This window comes from Hyperolius riggenbachi, chromosome 7, assembly GCF_040937935.1.
Source record: "Hyperolius riggenbachi isolate aHypRig1 chromosome 7, aHypRig1.pri, whole genome shotgun sequence".
NCBI classification, from domain to species: Eukaryota; Metazoa; Chordata; class Amphibia; order Anura; family Hyperoliidae; genus Hyperolius; species Hyperolius riggenbachi.
This window is the reverse complement of record NC_090652.1, coordinates 5,755,631-5,779,274: the sequence shown is the minus strand read 5'-3', so window position 1 is coordinate 5,779,274 and position 23,644 is coordinate 5,755,631. Positions and strand designations below refer to the sequence as shown.

The window sequence follows — 23,644 nt, the reverse complement described above, 5'->3', positions numbered from 1 at the left end:
ATTGCCACCCACTACCATCCAGCATTGTCACCCACTACCATCCAGCACTGCCACTGCCACCCACTACCATCCAGCATTGCCACCCACTACCATCCAGCATTGCCACCCACTACCATCCAGCATTGTCACCCACTACCATCCAGCACTGCCACCCACTACCATCCAGCATTGCCACCCACTACCATCCAGCACTGCCACCCACTACCATCCAGCACTGCCACCCACTACCATCCAGCATTGCCACCCACTACCATCCAGCATTGCCACCCACTACCATCCAGCACTGCCACCCACTACCATCCAGCACTGCCACCCACTACCATCCAGCACTGCCACCCACTACCATCCAGCATTGCCACCCACTACCATCCAGCATTGTCACCCACTACCATCCAGCACTGCCACCCACTACCATCCAGCATTGTCACTCACTACCATCCAGCACTGCCACCCACTACCATCCAGCACTGCCACCCACTACCATCCAGCATTGCCTCCCACTACCATCCAGCACTGCCACCCACTACCATCTAGCATTGCCACCCACTACCATCTAGCATTGCCACCCACTACCATCCAGCATTGCCACCCACTACCCTCCAGCATTGCCACCCACTACCATCCAGCATTGCCACCCATTACCATCCAGCATTGCCACCCACTACCATCCAGCATTGCCACCCACTACCATCCAGCACGACCACCCACTACCATCCAGCATTGCCACCCACTACCATCCAGCATTGCCACCCACCACCATCCAGCACTGCCACCCACTACCATCCAGCATTGCCACCCACTACCATCCAGCACTGCCACCCACTACCATCCAGCATTGCCACCCACTACCCTCCAGCATTGCCTCCCACTACCATCCAGCACTGCCTCCCACTACCATCCAGCACTGCCACCCACTACCATCCAGCATTGCCACCCACTACCATCCAGCACTGCCACCCACTACCATCCAGCATTGCCACCCACTACCATCCAGCAATGCCACCCACTATCCTGCAGCATTGCCACCCATTACCTTCCAGCATTGCCACCCACTACCATCCAGCACTGCCACCCACTACCATCCAGCATTGCCACCCACTACCATCCAGCAATGCCACCCACTATCCTGCAGCATTGCCACCCATTACCTTTCAGCATTGCCACCCACTACCATCCAGCACTGCCACCCACTACCATCCAGCATTGTCACCCACTACCATCCAGCATTGCCACCCACTACCTTCAAGCACTGCCACCCACTACCATCCAGCACTGCCACCCACTACCATCCAGCATTGTCACCCACTACCATCCAGCATTGCCACCCACTACCTTCCAGCATTGCCACCCACTACCATCCAGCACTGCCACCCACTACCATCCAGCATTGTCACCCACTACCATCCAGCATTGCCACCCACTACCCTCCAGAACTACCACCCACTACCATCCAGCACTGCCACCCACTACCCTCCAGCATTGCCACCCACTACCATCCAGCATTGCCACCCACTACCATCCAGCACTGCCACCCACTACCATCCAGCACTGCCACCCACTGCCATCCAGCATTGCCACCCACTACCATCCAGCATTGTCACCCACTACCATCCAGCATTGTCACCCACTACCATCCAGCACTGCCACCCACTACCATCCAGCATTGCCACCCACTACCATCCAGCACTGCCACCCACTACCATCCAGCATTGCCACCCACTGCCATCGAGCACTGCCATCCACTACAATCCAGCATTGCCACTCACTACCATCCAGCACTGCCACCCACTACCATCCAGCACGACCACCCACTACCATCCAGCATTGCCACCCACTACCATCCAGCACGACCACCCACTACCATCCAGCACGACCACCCACTACCATCCAGCACGACCACCCACTACCATCCAGCACTGCCACCCACTACCATCCAGCACGACCACCCACTACCATCCAGCACTGCCTCCCACTACCATCCAGCACGACCACCCACTACCATCCAGCACTGCCACCCACTACCATCCAGCACTGCCACCCACTACCATCCAGCACTGCCTCCCACTGCCATCCAGCACTGCCTCCCACTGCCATCCAGCACTGCCACCCACTACCATCCAGCACTGCCACCCACTACCATCCAGCACTGCCACCCACTACCATCCAGCCCTGCCACCCACTACCATCCAGCACTGCCACCCACTACTATCCAGCACTGCCACCCACTACCATCCAGCACTGCCTCCCACTACCATCCAGCACTGCCACCCACTACCATCCAGCACTGCCACCCACTACCATCCAGCGCTGCCACCCACTACCATCCAGCACTGCCACCCACTACCATCCAGCATGACCACCCACTACCATCCAGCACTGCCACCCACTACCATCCAGCACTGCCACCCACTACCATGTACCATTGCCACCCACTACCATCCAGCATTGCCACCCACTGCCATCCAGCATTGCCACCCACTACCATCCAGCACTGCCACCCACTACCCTCCAGCATTGCCACCTGTCAGCCGTTATGCAATCCCCCTGAACATGATTGCTTTGTCTGCTCCAGCATAATGTTCATTACCATTAATTACAATCAGACAAGCCTGCGCTGCGTTCTATACTTAGCTATGCCAGAATCACCCTCCACTGACACATGAATAATGCAGCTGAGATGAACATGATAAGGACACGATAGCCGGGCAGATAATGTTATTTCTCACTGATCCTCCTAATGAGGACTCATTCCTCTCCTGTGACACATGGGGACACTCCCCCGCCCTGCGTGCGAACACCAGGTGACCCGTCTGCGGGGGGACTCAGGAAATGGGGGGCTCCACAGAGCGGGGGAAGGGGGGGAATTCTGTGAAATGTTTTCTGTTACTCGTGTTCAGACCAGTCCAGAGCGGCGTGCTGGCGTGATACGCTCTATGGGGGCAGCGCTGAAAGGCCGATCACCCCAGAGGGGTCTTACAGCAAGTACACCAAAGAGGACCTGTCTACTGTCATGGCCGCCAATAGTCACATCTCAATACTTGCCCTGCCTGCGGTTTGTGTTCTCCTACTGAAAATACGCCTTTTTCAGGCGGAACGTTTTCAAATTAGACGTCAGATGTTACAATAGTTTTAAGAAAACCGACAAAAAACGTTCCCCTGGGGGTAGTCACCTCAGGTGGGGGAAGCCTCAGGGTCCTATCGAGGCTTCCCCCGTCCTCATGTATCCCACGGTGGTCTCGCTGTGCCCCTCCGAACAGCGGGGATGTAAATATTTACCTTCCCGGCTCCAGCGCAGGCGCAGTATCAGCTCTCCGCTCAGAGATAGGCGGAAATAGCTGATCTCTGTCGGGCCGCTCTACTGTGCAGGTGCAAGTCTCCTGTACCTGCGCAGTAGAGCGGACCCAACGGAGATCGGCTATTTTCGCCTATCTCTGTAGGAAGAGCCGCAACAGCGCCCCCCGCTGGAGCCGGGAAGGTAAATAAACCATCGCTTGTCAGGCTTGTCGAGCGTGGATTGCCGGAGACTTCGGGGGAGCCAGCGCTGGACTGCCTGCAGCTACAGCGGAGGGGGAAGCCTCATTGGGACCCTGAGGCTTCCCCCTCCCGAGGTGTGTACCCCCCAGGGGAAGTTTTTTTTGTTACAGGTTCTCTTTAATAGCAGCGTGGCTTTTGAATTTTTACCAAAGTAATTTTCAAAAATGCCATTTTTGAGCTTTCCCAATATGGTCAAAGGAAACTAATTTTACTTTCCGATTCGAAAGTTTGTGAAAAAGTTTAAAAATCATAATTTTTGCCATGAAAATTCGCAAAAAGCACAACATTGTTTATTTTTTAGAAGGAAGATTTGCGAAAACTGTGAAAGATCACAAATGTATTACAAAACGATTTCCAATGGCATTTTCCATCGAAGGTCAACTTCAACATTATTTTTGCGAAAACGTAAAAATTAAAGAATATTGGCACTTTCACACATCCCTGTTTCATAATAGATCGCATTACAACAGAAATCAACAGCTATTTCCAGCTACTTCGTTTTTACACAAAACCCTTGTGAAGATTTAAAGAGGACCTGTCGTAAAATAACATAATGAATAAAATTGCTTATTTTTTACAATACAGTAGAATCTTGTTATATAGTAAACTCTGATTGATATAATTACCCTCTGGATATAGTAAACTCAGTCCTCAGGTCCCAGCAACTGTGCTTCTGTATAAATACACAATGTATGAGCAATTCTGATATAGTAAACTTCTTTCACTGCTCCCTCTGAGCTTACTATAAAGGGATTCTACTGTATTAATTTAGAAATTATTTAGGGATCGTTCACATTAGGGGCGTTTTGGACTTTTTTTTTCAAAATCGCCCTGAAAGCTCTTGTGCAATGATTCTGTATGAGAAAGTTCACATCTGAGTGGTTCGTTTCCGATCCGCTCAGATAAGCGCTGCCTGGGCCATTTTTGAGCCAATTCCGCCTCAATGGAAGGTATAGTAAAACGCAAAACGCTCACAAAATCGCTCTGTGCAGTGACTGCGGTTGCGTTTTTAGGAATAAATACATTGTATTTATTCTTTTCCGGATTAAAGAGTGAAAAAACGCAATTGCTTTGCAAAAGCGCTTAGAAAAGCATTTAACAAAAACGTACGCACAGAAATCGGGAAGAAATGTTTAAAAAAAAGGCCAACGCGGACAGCCACGCGAGCGGAACGCAGCCCAAGGGCTGGAACCCACAAGGACGATTTTTTGAGCTTTTAGGGAGCGTTTGAAAATGCTAGCATTTTGTAAAAAGGCTCAGCTAATGTAAATGGATGGGGTAACTTCCACTGGAGCGATTGCGATAAGAAAAATCACAAGTGCAGGACATGCAGCATTTTGGGAGTGTTAGCGCTTCAATGTTAAGTATGTAATCGCTGGCGTAATCGCTCATCAAAGCTTGCACTGAGCGATTTTGCTAGCGTTTTGAAGTTACTGCATTCTGTAACAAAATGAAAATTAATTGAACGGACCAATCAGACTTTAAAACGCTAATCGCTAATCGCTACACAACCGCTGGCAAACTGATACACTTTCTAAAATCGCTCCCTAAAACGCTCATGAAATCACTTTCAAACAGCTCATACAAAACACTAGCGATTGCGTTGAGCGATAGCGTTTTGTAGTGAGTTTCAGGCCTCAGTCAGTGTTTTTTGCCCATTGTAAAATCTTTTCTCTCTCTGAATTCCATTCTTACATTTAGGTGGCGACATCTTTCCTGCTGGCAGGTGCATCGCTGCAGAATGTTTTTTTCTGAAAGTTCTAAAGTCAGTACAAAATATACCTGTGTATGGACTAGTGCTGAGTGGTTATTTGCATAATACAAGGTAAAACTCCATAATGCAAGTACAGTGCATTATCAATCAGAGTCTCATTTCTTAGCACGTTTCTGACGATACTTGTCCATCCACCAGTGAGGCAATGGGAGGAGCTCCATGTGCTGCTCTACAGAGAGGGGAGGGGGGTCTATTGCGGCCATTATGCTTGGTACACACAATGAGATTTTCTGGCAGGTTTACTGCCAGATCGATTATTTCCAACACGTCCGATCTGATTTCTGATCGATTTTCCATAGAAGTGAACAGAAAATCAATTGGAATTCAGATGGGACATTTTGGAAATAATCGATCTGGCAGTAAATCTGGCAGTAAATCTCATTGTGTGTAGCAGGCATTATATGTTGCCTGTTGGTGGGGCTCTGATGATAGGGAATGCAGGGCAGATATCTAGCAGATGACTCAGTCACTTGTCTATTCTATTGTTTTGACTGTATTGTATTGTCTAATGCTGGATACACGTTGCGATTTCCCACTCGATTCGCGGGATTGTTTCGGGATCGATCGATTATTTCTGACATGTTCGATTGGGTTTCTGTCGATATAGTTGTCGATTTTGCATGTTAAGTATGCAAAATTGATGGCTGTATCAATCGAACATGTAAAAAATAATTGATCTATCCCGATCAATCCCGCGAATCGAGCGGGAAATCGCAACGTGTGTACCCAGCAAAACATGGGTTGTGCTAGTAGTGGTACATGCTGCCGGTTGTAATGGTGATATTGGTATGCGGTGTCTGTGCACAGCAGCATTGCCGCAGTTTAGCGCATCGACGCCCATAAGAGCAAGCGAGTGCACCATCCACGGCGTCCCACTGCTGCTGAGGCCCCGCCCTCTGAATCCCCTCCTAGGCCTATCTATAACATCAGGACTCTCCAGGAAGTGTGTCCTGACTCCTGACCGGGATCATCCACAAGGCAAACTTAGGCAGCTGCCTAGGGCCTGGGGAGAGACTAGGGGGCTGACGGATGCTAGTCACCACCAAATCTAACTAATTAAGTGAAGTGATCAGCAGCCCTGGGCAAAACGTGCTATCTTGCCTGGAGCCCCATTTCATCTTAAAGGACAACTGTATCGAGAGGGGTATGAAGGCTGCCATATTTATTTCCTTTTAAGCAATACAAGTTCCCTTTCAGCCCTGCTGATCCTCTGCCTCTAATTCTTTTGAGGTACATACACACGTGTGATATTTCTGAACGACTTTGGACGACAGTTTGGCATGTGTAAGAACAATCGTTAGATTGATGGCAGCAGTTTTGAATGATCCGCTTGGCCGATCCGTGGAGTAACTGTCGTTCAAACGACAGTTAGGTCCGTTCATGTATACAAACGACTTGTTTGAAAGTAGTGTCCATCTATAGGTCCGTACACACGCCGGACTGCAGGCAACGACGGGTCCGTCGTCACCTCCTGCTGGGCGTGTTTTCAGCAGACAGTCCGATGTGTGTACAGTCTGTCGGCAGACTGATACGGCTGTTTCTGAGCGATCCGCTGGGCGGATCGCTCATAAACAGCCGTATCAGTCTGCAGACAGACTGTACACACGCCGGACTGTCGCTGGAACGCCCACCCAGCGGGAGGTGACGACGGACCCGTCGTTGCCTGCAGTCCGGCGTGTGTACGGACCTATAGTTGGACACTACTTTCAAACAAGTCGTTTGATCAGTAATTTGATCTAGTCCATTGTTCTATCCAGTTCAGTGACCATTCAAACGACATGTAAATTAGCTGTAATTAGCATTTCAAACGTTTTGTCCTCTGTGTGTACATGGAGATTGAACGACTTTTTGTTTGAATGACAAGTCGTTCAAATGTCCAGTTTGAACGACAGTCGGTCATAAAATCAGACATGTGTATGCACCATTAGCCATAGCCCTTGAACAAGCATGCAGCAGACTAGGCGTTTCTGACATTATTGTCAAACCTGACAAGATTAGCTGCATGCTTGTTTTTGGTGTGATTCAGACACTACTGCAGCCAAATAGACCAGCAGGGCTGCCAGGCAACTGGTATTGTTTAACAGGAAATAAATATGGCAGCCTCCGTATCCCTCTCATTACAGTTGTCCTTTAATCATTTTCTGAGTGTGACCCTAACTGCCAAGAAGGAAAACGGCAAACCCTTACCACCTTTCATGTTTGTTTTCTAGTGCACAAATGACAGGTACTCTTTATCGAATCCTGACATTCTGATACCTGCGTGTGTCCATCGAATTTAATAATACGCTTTTGTACAAAATGAAAGGTGCTCTATCAGAATCCTGACACCCTAATAGCTATATACGTCACTGTGTCTGACCTGCAGAATGACAGGTACTCTTTATTGGAATCCTGAGATTCTGATGCAGCCGTATGGGTCCATTCTGTCTACATAGCTTGGAAGCCAGCTGGAGTATTGCGTTCAGCCCTCAGATCCATTCCCCGGCTGTAATTAAATCCCAATTATAATGTGGGGCGCAGTGATGCGAGAGTTTTCGCAACAAGGAGAGATTAATGAATTGTCGCGGAAGGCTCTGAGTCACGGGGAAACTATAAATAATATTCTCATTAATAATGAGTCAGGTTTTCACTCAGACAGACACGGCTGTGTTATGCAGACCTGTATGCAGCTGTCGATCAATGGTTATACATAATAATGGTTATATGTAATGATTATATTGGCGGAAAGGGCCGTGGGAGCGAGGAGACTGCTGCGGATTCCACCATGTTTCGCTACAGCACAGGAGGCTTCGTCAGGGCTTCTTCACACAGAGTCCACTGTGTTGTATTTCATAGGATTCTCAATCAGGGGCGTCTCACCCACCAGGCAAGTATAGGCGGTTGCCTGGGGCGCCATGAGGTGGTGAGGCGCCATGAGGTGGTGAGGCACATTCCCCCGCCGCTGCTACTGTGACCATGTTTTTTTTTTTTTTATATTATATTACCTCCCGACTCAGTCCCCGGTGCTCGGCACGCTACCATGTGCTCAGCAGTGCCTCCACCTCCACTTCTCCCCAGCCAATAGAGCAATCAATACTGCTCTTCTCTGCCAGGCTCCTTCTTTAAAGCCGCGCCCCTTCTTCTCAGTAGCCACACAGGTAAAGTGTTTACCTCGTGTGGCCCAGCCTTTAACTCCGCCCCACGCCAGTCAAACCAGGAGCCAGCCAGCTTATGCCCCCGACAGTCTGACCCCCCACCTGTGTCACTGGCTGCACACAGACACTGGAGCGAGAGAGCCAGGGGACGGATGCAGTCACAGAGAGAAGAATGTGATGTGTTGATGTGTCCGTGTTGGAGCCCCGCCCCCGCACAAGATAGCAACACAGCCTGGGAGAAGGGAAGTTTTTGCTCCAGAGTAGTGATGTGAATTCCGGCTCTTTTCAGAGAATCGGCTCTTCATTAAATATCACTAAACACCACTCAGAATCGGAGTAAAAGCCCCGCCCCCGCCCCCGTCCCCATGACAATTCCAGACTGCTTCTCTGACTGGGGAAATCCCTCCTGCTACTGCTCTGCTCCGCCCCATACACTCCTACAAGCTGCAAGAGGAGGACTACATCTCCCAACATGCCTCAGCGCCCTTTATTGCAGAGCAAAGCAGAGCTCTGTGGGGCGGCTGAGGCATCGGCTCTTTCAAAACTGAGACCCGGCTCTTGTCGTTCGCAGCAAAGAGCCGGCTCTTAGAGCCGGCTCGTTCGCGAACGACCCATCACTACTCCAGAGATGATAAGCTGCATGCACAGGCAGAAGAGAAGGTATGCAGGCAGGCTGCTAAGAACACTTCCTGTCCTGTTTGCAGACTCCCAGTACTGTTATAACTGCTAAAATGTGCCCTGCTCTATTGATACTAGAGTTTTCTTTGAAAGTGTAACGATTGTGGAATTCTCTCCGTGATCAGCGCACAAGACGTGTGCACTGACACTGCGGATATCCTCCACAAACGTATAATTTGCGGAAACCCAGCAGAAGGTGCAATGCACCTGTAGAGGGAAATTCCTGTTGACAGGGGGAGCTGTGGAGTGCAGAGGAACAGCTCCTCTGCCCTACCACACATGCCAGACAGGAATTGCACGAAGGGACGGAACGCAATCGCAAGAGAGGCGATTGAGAATGAGCACAGAGACAGATTGTATGTGTGTGCACCAAACTAGTCGCCAACCCGCGACGGTGCACACACCACAGCAGGTATGACGTAGGAACGCGATCGCGAGAGGTGCGCTCGCCAGACATGACACAAGGTTACAGCAAGACAGAGCACGAGAGTAGCAAAGGCACAGCAAATCATACAATGAGGAGATACGGAAAATAACAAACGCTAACTGAACGCGAATACCGCACTCATTCGCAACAGTGCACGCGTTCATGCGTGGTCTCCACGTGATAAGCACAATAGAGACAAGCACGCCTAACTAACCACCGACAGACAAACATGAAACAGAGGACGCGAGCGCTTGCTTAAAGGTTACCTCACCGAGCCTCCAGCAAGCGTTCGTAGCGGACAAGACAGACACACGAAAACAGGAGCAAGCGAGAGATGGGATCCAAAGCACTAGCGAAAGAAGCGAGTGCTATCCAGGAAGACAGAACAGAAGGATCCACAGCACTGGCGCAAAGCGAGTGCGATCCAGGCAGGCAGAACAGAAGGATCCACAGCACTAGCGCAAAGCGAGTGCGATCCAGGAAGACAGAACAGAGTAGCAGACCAGAAGGATCCACAGCACTAGCGCAAGGTGAGTGCGATCCAGGAAGGCAGAACAGAAGGATCCACAGCACCAGCGAAAGGCGAGTGCGATCCAGGCAAGACAGATAGAGGAGATAGCTGGTAGCAACCGCTTCTCCAGCTATACTCCAAGAACAAAGATCAGAACGACCTCCTGTCGACCACCACAGGGACAGGACAATCGCAACAGACAAACAAAACAGATAAGCAATCCTAACTGCACTAAGGAAACCTGCCTAAGTGCGGTCCCAGGAATTACTCTTAAGCTAATCTTTCAAACAATGAGCAAGGCTGACACTCTCCAGAGTGTTTCACAGGAAGACTCCTTATGACCAGCCAAGGTCTGTGATATCACATGGTATATATAGAGCAGGCCTACAAGGGCTGTGGCTAGGCAATTTGCATGACAAACGTATGCAAATTATTCAGCAGCAAGCTGCAATACTGACAAAAGGTCTCTCTTCCAGAGACCTGCAGAATGCAGACCTGAACAGTGGTCAAAAGGCCCAGCGGATCCTCACAGAAAGCTGGTCAGGCTGTAGGCTGGTAAAGCTGTAAACCTGTGCTTTAGTGCTGTGCTGTCTCTCCCTCTCCCCTCTCTGTTCCTCTGCCCCCTCTTTCATCTTATGCTGTCTCTACCCCTCTCTGTTCCTCTGCACCCTCTTCCATCTTATGCTGTCTATCCCTCCCCCTCTCTGTTCCTCTACCCCCCTCTTACATCTTATGCTGCCTCTCCCTCTCTACTCTTTCCCTCTGCTCGGATTACGTGTATTTTCTGGTGAAACGCTTCCACATTACGATTATTTTCTGACAACGCTGCCCCATTACGATTATTTTCTAGTGAAACGCTGCTGCCCTATGATTAATTTCTGGTGAAATGCTGCTGCAATAAGTGTATTTTCTGGTGAAACGCTGCCACCTTACAAAAGTTTTCCGGTGAGCTGCTGCTGCAATAAGTCTATTTTCTGGTGAAACACTGCCACATTACAATTACTTTTTGGTGAATTACGATTCTGAATTACGATAATTACTATTATTTTCTGATGAAACACTGCCGCATTATGATTATTTTCTGGTGAAACGATGCTGCATTATGATTATTTTCCAGGGGGGGAGGGGCTTGGGGGGGAGGGGCTTGGGGGGGCGCCACAGGTTTTCTCGCCTGGAGTGACAAAATGACTAGAGGCACCCCTGTTCTCAATGGACAGGTGAAACAAAGCAATGCTTTTCTATGGGCCCTTCACATATCCCCATTCTGTTTATTTACATTGTTTAAAGGTGCCCATACGTCTGGCGATTTTGCGGCCTGATTGACCATCCAATTCGATGATTTTATACAATCGGTGCTGCAACAAGCATGGTAGATCAATGATTAAACCGGTTTGGGTCTGAAAACGGTCGATTATATATATCGATCGGACATGCTGGAAAACCTGACAGGGTCGATTGGGTGCGGTACCAGCGTGTGATATCCGATGAGCGCAACGATCCTGGCTGCTGTCCTCCCGAATGTAAATCTCCCCCCCTCCGATGCCTATGCAGTTTAGGTATCCCTGCTGAAATCGATCAGGAATCGGCCTGCAATGGATCTCTCACTGATCAGTTTCCATCAGAGAGAGATCTGTCTCTTGGTCGATCTGTCCATACATCGCTAGATGAGGCTCTGATGAGTCAGCCTCTGATGAAATGCGTAGGGCGGAGCTACACAACCATGTGACGGGCATCACAAGGTTTACACAAGGAGGTGGGGATCCTGTGGGCGGGCACCTGGGACCTCAGACCTGTACAATCCACAATGATCCTTTTGTGAGTGCATACTTATGAGTTTAACTTTTTATTAATAAATCAACCTTCACTTTTGAGGCAGCTTACTTAGAACAGAGAGGGACAGAGAGGAACAGAGAGGAGCATAGAGTGAATACAGGAAATCACAATACCATAGAGATCATCACATCATTCTACAGATGGGGACATTTTGTGGTTGCTTTACTACTTATTTTTTTATCGAAACAAGGCCCAGAAAGAGCGCTAATAAAACTTAGGGGGGAGAACTGATGGTTGGACAGCTATCGATCTATGGAAATCAATCTAAGTTATGATCAGGCGGACATATTGGGGCATTGGTCTCGGGGCATATTTGGTCTCAGGCCCAGATCCCTGTCAATTCCACATCCCTCCACAAGGGGGCAGCATAGGTACAATTATAAGTGCAGATTGCTGACTGGGAGAATAGCGTCTCAGGGAGCTGACTACTGTATATGTATTACAAATAAGCCTTAAAGCGTACCTAAAGCAATTTTAAAAAATCGACAGCCGTCGGAGAGATACGTAGAGCGCGCACTTCTCTTACACAGACTAGCCGAAGTTACAGGACCCGGTACCGGCGATACAGAAGGCGGAGAAAGGCGGCGTGGGAGCGATCCGTGCACATGGGGCTGGAGGAAGCCCAGGTATGTATAAAATCTATTATTTTAGCTCAGCTCTGGTTTCCTTTAATGCTTATTTGTATTATGTATAGTAAGCTTCCTGGAGCTCTCACAGACAGCAATCTGCAGTTATAATTGTTCCTATGCTGCCCCCTTGTGGATGCAGGTGGAGTTGTTGGGGATCTGGGCTGGTTTAACTAAACCCTCTCTCCATCTGTGTAAATACTGTAAATATTAAAATGAGAATTTGGTGATAATACTTACGTGTGTGGTGTGTGTGTGTGTGTGTTATAGTGTGTGTGTGTGTGTGTGTATAGTGTGTGAGCGGTGTGTGTGTGTGTCTACAATGTGTGTGTGTTATAGTGTGTGTGTGTCTACAATGTGTGTGCGTGGTGTGTGTGCGTGTGTATGCACGGTGGGTGTGTCTGTACAATGTGTGCGCGCATGCGGTGTGGGTGTTTGTGTGGTGTGTGTGTGCGCGTGTGTAGTGTGTGTGCGGTGTGTGTGTGTCTGTACAGTGTGTGCGCGCGCGCGGTGTGGGTGTTTGTGTGGTGTGTGTGTGTGTGCACCAATTTCATGTTCGTTCTGCTCCCAATCAATAACGGTATCGATTTTCAGATCACTTCTGTTTAAAATTGGTCCTGTTATTGTTCGTGAACAGGCAGACATGTTGGAACTTATTGGTTTGACCCAACGATCAGGAAATTGCATGGTGTGTACCTGGCATTAGACAGGGAAGGGAGTTTGAAGATATCGGGTCATGCCCAGGGCACCTATAAGACAAGATCTTGATTCTGCCAGAGGCGCTTGGCATAGCACCAGACCTGTTTTGTCTCTGTTCCATCTTATAGCCTGAGGAAGCGAGTCACTCCCACGAAACGCGTTGTATTATACTGGAGTTTGTAAATAAACTGCTTTGCTGAAATCTGCATTTTCTTGTGTCTGCCCGGAGAAGGTAAGTCCACCACTACCTCCTCACTTTTAAACATTTTAGATCTTTTTATCCTTCTGGCGCCTCTGTATCCATACTAAGATCTTGATTCTAGTTCAGACTCATGGCATGAATTCAGGCAGGGTTAGAGATGGCACAAAAAAGGTCCACCATCTCCAGCACAGGTCATTAGTGGCTTCCGTACGACGCTGGAAAGTAGCCAGTAGGAAGGGTAAGAGCTACAAATCCTTTGATTGGCTTCTGCAGGTGTAAACCGAGGAACTATTTGTCCAGAACGACTTACCAGTCAGAGGGTGGCATCAGGACCCCCCTCCCTTCCCCAGCAGAGCAGAGAATGATTATTAGTAACAGAGAAGACGTGGCTGTTTCCTCTTACTTGACAGAGATGGAGAACTCCCCCGGCGAGCTCTCGCTGTCACGGATCAGGAACGCTCCCAGGAATCGCTTCTGCATCAGAATCTCTTCCGCCTTTTGCCTGGAGATCCGCCCTTCATACCACCTGACCAAGACATGGGAGACATGTGACGTAAATGGCGGGAAGCTACAGGGGGATTACTGAATGTTTTCTGCAGATATATTCAAAGCACAACATAACAGAGAGCCTGTATAGTGCAGTGTGTAAGCATAATGAGAAATAACAGATCTTATGCTCAGAAATCGGGGCTACCACAAAGGCAAGCACTGAATCAGCAGGTGAGGAGAATAAACCCGACTCTACTCAGAGAAGAGTGCTCTGTACAGGCAGACAGGCACCCAATATAACAAGTTTGAACTCTTTACTGAAGAAAAACTTGCAGAGATAAATCATACTAGTGTTGTCCGGATCATGAACGATTCGGATATTTGATCCGAATCTATTTTGTGAGTCGAATCATCCGAATCATCAAAATGAGTGATTCGGATCGAAAAAGGGGCGGGGCCAGGAGCGACACGCCCCCTCTCAGCGGGCAGCGGGGTCCTGGAAGCAGAGCAGAGATGGATCGCTCTGTTGGAGGGGAGGCAGCCTTGCAGGGAGACAGGTAGATGAGAGAGAGGGGACATGGGTGCCACTGCCAGATATGTGTAGAGCACACATACTGGCTGCAATGTGCTGCCCATTATAGGCTGGCTGTTCCGTAGTTGTGCACAGTGATCACATTGGAAGCTTTTGGCTCAGCACAGCTCAGTAACTTTGCAGGCACTGTGATTGAAAGGCAATATGATCCTCCTGCACTGCTCTAAACAGCTGGACTTATCTTCTGGGAATACTTTGGGAGATGCTTTCTTTTACTGTGCGACGTTTGCATTCAAAGTACACAGATGAGCATATAGGTGAAATACATGTAAAGCATATGATTGCAGCATGTGGGTATTGTGTGCAAACAAACATTTCTGCTCTCTGCTCGTCCCTCCTCCTTTCTCTGTCCACTCCCTGCCCTCTGTCCATCTTCTCCCCTTCTCTGTGTGTCCACCTCCCTCCCCTTCTCCTGTCCACAGCAGGGAAAGACCTGTCCTGCTATTCATTTCACCCCCGAATGTGCCGGTAGTAAAATGATCCGAGATTCGGATCAAAGATCCGGATCTCTTCAATGATCCGATTTGAATCATCCGGATCATTGAAAAGATCCGAACTTCCCATCTCTAAATCATACACCACCATCAGAAAATGCAGCTTACTTAGAACAGAGAGTGAATACAGGAAATCACAATACCATAGAGATCATTGCAACTTAGTACAGACAGTGACATCTTGTGGTTGCTTTACTATACTGCAGTTTAGGTAGTTCTGTTGATACTGCCAACAAAAAAGTCCCTCCCTGTGAAGACACAAGAATAACTCACTGGTACAAGAACAGAAGAGCCAACAGTCGATTAAACAACTTAAAATACTATAATTAATTAATACTTAATTCATATGTTGCAATGCGTATCATTGGAGGCGCCAGGTATGCTACTGAGGCCTTCTATGAGGTATACTTCTGAAAGATATTCTTTTGTGTCCCCGGTTTTGCCTGATGAAGCAGCCTGAGGCTCATGAAACGCTTGCAACATAAGAATTGAGAATGTTTTTTTTTAATGTTTTTGATCGCTCCATTGTCAAGAGCGCCATCATTTCCCAAAGAGGTAAGTACAACACTACCTCTCATTTTATAGTATTTTAATATTTATTAGTATTTTATTAGTTTTATTTTTATTAGTATTTTATAATTATCTCCTGCTGACACCTCTGTTCTAGTAGCAGTGAACTTAAAACACACCTGAAGTGAGCGACATATGGAGGCTGCCATATTTATTTCCTTTTAAACAATACAGATTTCCTGGCAGTCCCCCCTCCATAGCCTCTTTAACCCCTTGCCACCCATGAGGACTGCTTTAGCGAGAATTTAGAGCCTGGATACAAGGGCTAACTTAGGGCTTATTGTCTTGAGCTAGCGTGCATCAAAAAAAGGCACACGGAAATATGGTCACCCAGAAAAGCCGACACTAGAATGTCAGTAACGTTAACCAATTTTCTACTGGTACAGAGGAAAAAAAATAATTACCAATATTTTACTACAGCTAAAGATAACCCTATTCTAAAGGGAAGGTTCAGGGAGTGGTTGAAAAAAATAAAAATACATATCCACTTACCTGGGGCTTCCTCCAGCCCGTGGCAGGCAGGAGGTGCCCTCGCCGCCGCTCCAGAGGCTCCCGGTCGTCTCCGGTGGCTGACCCGACCTGGCCAGGCCCGGCTGCCAGGTCAGGCTCTTCGGCGCTCCAATCTGCGCCTCACGGGGGCACGCCTGCGCAGTACAGCCTGGAGGACGTCCGATGACGTCAGCGCGCCCACGTGGGACGTGGAAGAGCCTGTCGTTGGAGCGCAGAAGAGCCCGACCTGGCAGCTGGCCTGGCCAGGTTGGGTCGGCCACTGGAGACCACCGGGAGCCTGCGGAGCGGCGGCGAGGGCACCTCCTGCCTACCACAGGCTGGAGGAAGCCCCAGGTAAGTGGATATGTATTTTTATTTTTTTCAACCCCTCCCTAAACCTTCCCTTTAACCGTCCCACTTCTGATGCCTAACCTTAACCACTCCTCCCTGAGCTATACCAGCCCACATAGTCTATGATGTGGGGGACGCCAGCATATTTTTAATTTATTTTGTGCATAACCTTAATTATGTTTTGTAATTTCACGATGTCTATTAATGGGAAATGTGATACTCTTAGGAGTAAGTAAAAAAAAGTTTTCAAAAAAACCTGGTAGGATTTAAGAAAATCAATACAAAAAAAGAAATTTAAATTTTTTTTAAACTGGGAAAAATGCCATTTAGCTGCGGTACATATTGTATACCGAGTTCCGAGTTTTGTATACAAATTTTATACATTTTAGAAAATGCTTTAGCGTGGGGTCCCCCCTCCCAAGGCTCTGTAACCCATTGTCATCTGGGTTGGTAATGCTCAGGCTGTGGAGCCCCATGCGATCCGGGCTTTGAATTCTGGGTATACCAGCTTGCATGGGTGACAAGGGGTTAAGGAGGCATGGGTAGGGTGGGGACCCCGTGCTGTCCATGTTCTTAAAATATATAAAATGTGTATACAGACCTCAGAACGTGGTCTATATTAACTAGTTAATAACTAAGGGTTTTTTTCTCCCTTAAAGCGGATCCGAGATGAAAAACTATAACAAGTAACTTGTATATATATATATATATATATATATATATATATATATATATATATATATATATATATATATATATATATACATATTGTTTACATAGTTTCCAAAGCAAATCTAGCTGCATACAGCTTTAATAGAATATGATTCTTTCTTCCTGTGATACAATGACAGCAGCCATGTTGTTTGTAAACATTACACAGAGGCAGGCTTATCTGCATCTTGAGCAAAAAAAAACGAATCCCCCCTCCTCCTCCCTCCTCCCCTCTGCCTCTGAAATCAATGGCTAGTAATACCTCCTCCTCCTCCTGCCCAGACTGAGCTCCCATGAGCCCTTGCTACTGCCAAGGCTCTCTGAAAACCTGTGGGCGTGGTTTATTTAGTTTATAGGGAAATAGAGTATTAAAAACAAAAACAAAAAAGTATTTGGCTTGAGGAATGCCCTATAAGCAATAGGAAAGGAACACAATTATGCAATGAGTAAAAGTTCATCTCGGATCCACTATAGCCTGAGGCTATAGGACCCAGAGCCTTCCCTCTCCTTAGTTGATTATCTGTTTTGTTTTTAAATCGCTTCAGACTTACTTTAAGGACCAAAGTAATTTTCACCTTTCATTGCTCCTCCCTTTCATTCACCAATAACTTTATCGCTACTTATCACAACAAAATGATCTATATATTGTTTTTTTCGCCACCAATTAGGCTTTCTTTGGGTGGTAAATTTTGCTAAGAATGACTTTATTCTAACTGCATGTTAATGGGAATAATATGAAAAAAAAATGAAAAAAATCATTATTTCTCAGTTTTCAGCCATTATAGTTTTAAAATAATACATGCTACCATAACTAAAACCCACGTACTTTATTTCTGATTATGTCCCTATAATGTATGGTGACAATATTTTATTAGGAAAGGTGTAAAGGTGTATTTTTTGTTTTGTGTCCATCACTAATTATAAGCCCTTATTTGCAAAAATATCAGTAATATCAGTAATATGGTAATCAGTAATATACCCATACATATTAAAAAAGTTTAGTCATTTATGCATTTTTTTTTTAAACAATGTCACTTTTTTTTTATTAAAGTATTTTATTTTGGTAACTATGGGAGGGGCAGTAAGGGGTTACTTAACCTTCCTGGCGGTATGCCCGACACAGTGTCGTGCTAGACGCCGCAGGGGATCGCATCGCCCCGAGAGGATTTTTGCCTATAAAATGTTATTTATAGTGTTCAGCTACCACTTCGCTAGCTAAGTATGCCCCCCAAGTGCCTCCGGTCCCGTGATTGCCGCCGGTATGCGTACCCCCCCCCCCCCCCCCCCAGGGATCCCGCGATGGCGCAGCCTCCCAATCAGCTCCCGGCTTCGCTATGGGGAGGATCGGAACTGTGCATGACGTTGTGTCCGATCGTCGCCATAGTGACAAGTGAAGCTGCATGGAGAAGCTGCGGCTGTCGCTGGATTGCAAACGGGTAAATATTACCGGCAGCGATCGGGGGGATCAGAGGGGACCGGAGGCACTTGGGGGGCACACTTAGCTAGCGAAGTGGTAGCTGAACACTATAAATAACATTTTATAGGCAAAAATCCTCCCGCGGACGCAGTAATTGAAACTGCGTAACGCCAGGGTGGTTAATGGGGAATTATATGTAGTTTTATTTAATGGGAAGTATGTAGGTGTATTTTAATTTTTGGCCACTAGGTGTCCCCCCACTTTATACGGATTGTACACTTTTTGCTGCATGCATGCGTTACAGGAAGTAGTGCATGTATGCCTTACTTTCACTTTTGTCTCATTGATGCGGGCGATCATTGATCACAGGCACTTAGATCGGTGAATGGGATCTGTGCACTAACAGCCAGAACGTTGGAGCGAGCACAGCGGCGGTAGATGTGATAAAGTCCTGAAGGGCGTAGATATCCTGCATGCTGTGCAGTAACTAGTTAAAGTGAACCAGAGATGAAGCACCCTCATGTATTTTACCATATATATCAGTGGGAAAATTAGAGAAAACACATACCCTGCTCTCTGTTTCATTCTGCACTGCTCAGCCTGCTTGTTATCAGCCCTGATAAAATCCCAGACTGAGCATTCAGTCTGGCTTTGCTCAGGAATCATTATAGCTGAGTGTCTTCTCTGGTGTCTTTTCAAGCCCAAGCCTGCCCCCTTCTGGCTCTGCTATAATGGCTCGGCTATAATGATTTCTAAGCAAAACCAGACTGAATGCTCAGTGGGGGATTTTATCAGGGCTGATAAGAAGCAAGCGGAACAGTAAGGGCTGGTTCACACGGGCGTCTGCTGAGCTTTCGCTTGGCGCCGCGTTCAAACGCCAGCGTTTAAACGCTAGCGTTTAAAAGCAAGCTTTTGAAGGCTTTTGGGAAGCGTTGAAGGCTAGCAGTTCTGGTCTCTGCTATTGTTTCCTGGCGTTTACCGCCTCTGAAAGCAACATGTTGCTTTAGAGACTAGACGCAACGCTGGGATCTACCGCCAGGCTTTTATGAAAGCCTGCAAAAGCCAGCTCTAAACGCTCCCATTCACTTGAATGGGGCCGGCGGTAGACCCGATAAACGCCGCGTCTGAAACGCCGCTTAAACGCCACAAAAACGCCCATGTGAACCAGCCCTTAAGAATGAAACAGAGAGCAGGGTAGGTGTTTTTTCGACTGCTCCCACTGATAAATATGGTAAAATAAATTAGGGTGCTTCCTCTCTGGTTCACTTTAAGGTGAACAGCTGCAAAATGTAATTCTACTTAGTAAAATCCCTTTTTTCTTTGGATATTTTAAAATCAACTTTCTCAAATTTTTTAATTTTTTTTTTTTACTTGTTCCCACTACTCTCCCTAACCAATTTGGCTTGTGTGAACAATTTTTCACAAACTTACATGAAAAATCATTTACAGCTGTCTTGTTCAGAATTTTGAGTAAAATGGAAAACTTTCCAAAGGATTATGCAAAACTGATTTAATTTCAAAATCGTTATTACGTGTATTACGTGTACAGGCCCTGACCCCTGTATAGGGAGGAGTGTAGATGAACAGGCCCTGACCTCCGTATAGGGAGGGGTATAGATGAACAGACCCTGACCCCTGTATAGGGAGGGGGTGTAGATGAACAGGCCCTGACCTCCGTATAGGGAGGGGTATAGATGAACAGGCCCTGACCCCTGTATAGGGAGGGGTGTAGATGAACAGGCCTTGACTCTTGTATAGGGAGGGGTGTAGCTGAACAGGCCCTGACCTCTGTATAGGGAGGGGTGTAGATGAAGAGGCCCTGACCCTTGTATAGGGAGGGGTGTAGCTGAACAGACCCTGACCCTTGTATAGGGAGGGGTGTAGATGAACAGGCCCTGACCCTTGTATAGGGAGGGGTGTAGATGAACAGGCCCTGACCCCTGAATAGGGAGGGGTGTAGATGAACAGGCCCTGACCCCTGTATAGGGAGGGTGTAGATGAACAGGCCCTGACCACTGTGTAGGGAGGGGTGTAGATGAACAGGCCCTGACCCCTGTGTAGGGAGGGGTGTAGATGAACAGGCCCTGACCTCTGTGTAGGGAGGAGTGTAGATGCACAGGCCCTGACCCCTGTATAGGGAGGGGTGTAGATGAACAGGCCCTGACCCCTGTATAGGGAGGAGTGTAGATGAACAGGCCCTGACCCCTGTATAGGGAGGGGTGTAGATGAACAGGCCCTGACCTCTGTGTAGGGAGGAGTGTAGATGCACAGGCCCTGACCTCTGTGTAGGGAGGAGTGTAGATGAACAGGCCCTGACCCCTGTATAGGGAGGAGTGTAGATGAACAGGCCCTGACCCCTGTATAGGGAGGGGTGTAGATGAACAGGCCCTGACCCCTGTATATGGAGGTGTGTAGATGAACAGGCCCTGACCCCTGTGTAGGGAGGGGTGTAGATGAACAGGCCCTGACCCCTGTGTAGGGAGGAGTGTAGATGAACAGGCCCTGACCCCTGTGTAGGGAGGGGTGTAGATGAACAGGCCCTGACCTCTGTGTAGGGAGGAGTGTAGATGCACAGGCCCTGACCTCTGTGTAGGGAGGAGTGTAGATGAACAGGCCCTGACCCCTGTATAGGGAGGAGTGTAGATGAACAGGCCCTGACCCCTGTATAGGGAGGGGTGTAGATGAACAGGCCCTGACCCCTGTATAGGGAGGGGTGTAGATGAACAGGCCCTGACCCCTGTATATGGAGGTGTGTAGATGAACAGGCCCTGACCCCTGTATAGGGAGGGGTGTAGATGAAAAGGCCCTGCCCCCTGTATAGGGAGGGGTGTAGATGAACAAGCCCTGACCCCTGTATATGGAGGTGTGTAGATGAACAGGCGCTGACGCTGACCCTTGTATAGCGAGGGGTGTAGATGAAAAGGCCCTGCCCCCTGTATAGGGAGGGGTGTAGATGAAAAGGCCCTGCCCCCTGTATAGGGAGGGGTGTAGATGAAAAGGCCCTGCCCCCTGTATAGGGAGGGGTGTAGATGAAAAGGCCCTGCCCCCTGTATAGGGAGGGGTGTAGATGAACGGGCCCTGACCCCTGTATAGGGAGGGGTGTAGATGAACAGGCCCTGACCCCTGTATATGGAGGTGTGTAGATGAACAGGCCCTGACCCTTGTATAGGGAGGAGTATAGATGAACAGAAAACAAAGAGTTGTGGTCAATGGATCGTACTCAAAATGGGAGACTGTTAGCAGTGGGGTCCCACAGGGGTCTGTACTGGGTCCAGTGCTCTTCAATTTTTTTATTAATGACCTAGTAGATGCAGTAGTGAGCAATGTTGCTATTTTTGCAGATGATACAAAATTGTGCAGAATCATCAACTCTCAGGAAGATAGTGTCATATTGCAACAGGATCTGGATAGGATGGCTATATGGGCACATACATGGCAGATGAAATTCAATGTTGACAAATGTAAAGTCATGCATTTTGGTCGTACCAATGGTCTAGCACCATACAAAATAAATGGGATACAGTTGGGAACATCAAACTTGGAGAAGGACTTAGGAGTACTCATCGACAACAAGTTAAATAATCGTACTCAATGCCAAGCCGCTGCAGCTAAAGCGAACAAAATTTTGGGATGCATTAAAAGGGAAATAAAAACTCGAGATGCTAGCATAATATTGCCCCTGTTTAACTCTCTAGTAAGGCCACATCTGGAATATGGAATTCAGTTCTGGGCACCACATTACAAAAAAGATATTGCAGTTTTAGAGCAGGTGCAGAGACGAGCTACAAAATTGATACGTGGGATGGAAGGTCTCGCTTACCAAGAAAGGTTAGATAAACTGGGTTTATTTAGTCTAGAGAAAAGACGCCTTAGAGGAGATCTAATTAACATGTATAAATACATTAGAGGGCAATATAATAGCTTGGCGGATGAGCTTTTTGTCCCTAGGCCTTCTCAAAGGACTAGAGGACATGAGCTGCGCATGGAGGAAAAACGTTTTAGCCATTTATTTAGGAAAGGGTTCTTTACAGTAAGAGTGGTTAAGATGTGGAATGCATTGCCACAGGAAGTCGTTATGGCAAACTCTATACCTGCATTTAAAGGGGGCTTAGATGCTTTCCTTGCGTTGAAAGACATCCATGGCTACTATTACTAGGTTATGACTAATGATGTTGATCCAGGGATTTTATCTGATTGCCATCTGGAGTCAGGAAGGAATTTTTCCCATTTGGGGCTAATTGGACCATGCCTGGTGGGGGTTTTTTCGCCTTCCTCTGGATCAACAGGGGTATGTGGGGGACGGGCTGGAGTTGTACTTTGTACTGGTTGAACTCGATGGACGTATGTCTTTTTTCAACCAAAATAACTATGTAACTATGTTACAGGCCCTGCCTCCTGTATAGTGAGGGGTGTAGATGAACAGGCCCTGACCCCTGTATAGGGAGGGGTGTAGATGAACAGGCCCTGACCCCTGTATATGGAGGTGTGTAGATGAACAGGCGCTGCCGCTGACCCTTGTATAGCGAGGGGTGTAGATGAAAAGGCCCTGCCCCCTGTATAGGGAGGGGTGTAGATGAACAAGCCCTGACCCCTGTATAGGGAGGGGTGTAGATGAACGGGCCCTGACCCCTGTATAGGGAGGGGTGTAGATGAACAGGCCATGACCCCTGTATATGGAGGTGTGTAGATGAACAGGCCCTGACCCCTGTATAGGGAGGGGTATAGATGAACAGGCCCTGACCTCTGTATAGGGAGGGATGTAGATGAACAAGCCCTGACCCCTGTATAGGGAGGGGTGTAGATGAACGGGCCCTGACCCCTGTATAGGGAGGGGTGTAGATGAACAGGCCATGACCCCTGTATAGGGAGGGGTGTAGATGAACGGGCCCTGACCCCTGTATAGGGAGGGGTGTAGATGAACAGGCCATGACCCCTGTATATGGAGGTGTGTAGATGAACAGGCCCTGACCCCTGTATAGGGAGGGGTATAGATGAACAGGCCCTGGCCCCTGTATAGGGAGGGGTGTAGATGAACAGGCACTGACCCCTGTATAGGAAGGGGTGTAGATGAACAGACCCTGACCCTTGTATAAGGAGTGGTGTAGATGAACAG

At 48.0% G+C, this 23,644-nt stretch overlaps 1 protein-coding gene across 2 annotated transcripts in view; it reads right to left on the bottom strand.

Moving 5' to 3' along the window:
• Positions 1–23,644, bottom strand: part of GRAP (GRB2 related adaptor protein) — a 143,426-nt gene that overhangs the window by 61,364 nt on the left and 58,418 nt on the right. For both annotated transcript variants that reach the window (XM_068243513.1, XM_068243514.1), the window contains exon 4: positions 13,822–13,944. In XM_068243513.1, coding sequence (XP_068099614.1) covers positions 13,822–13,944 — 123 coding nt within the window. The remainder of the gene's footprint in view (positions 1–13,821; positions 13,945–23,644) is intronic.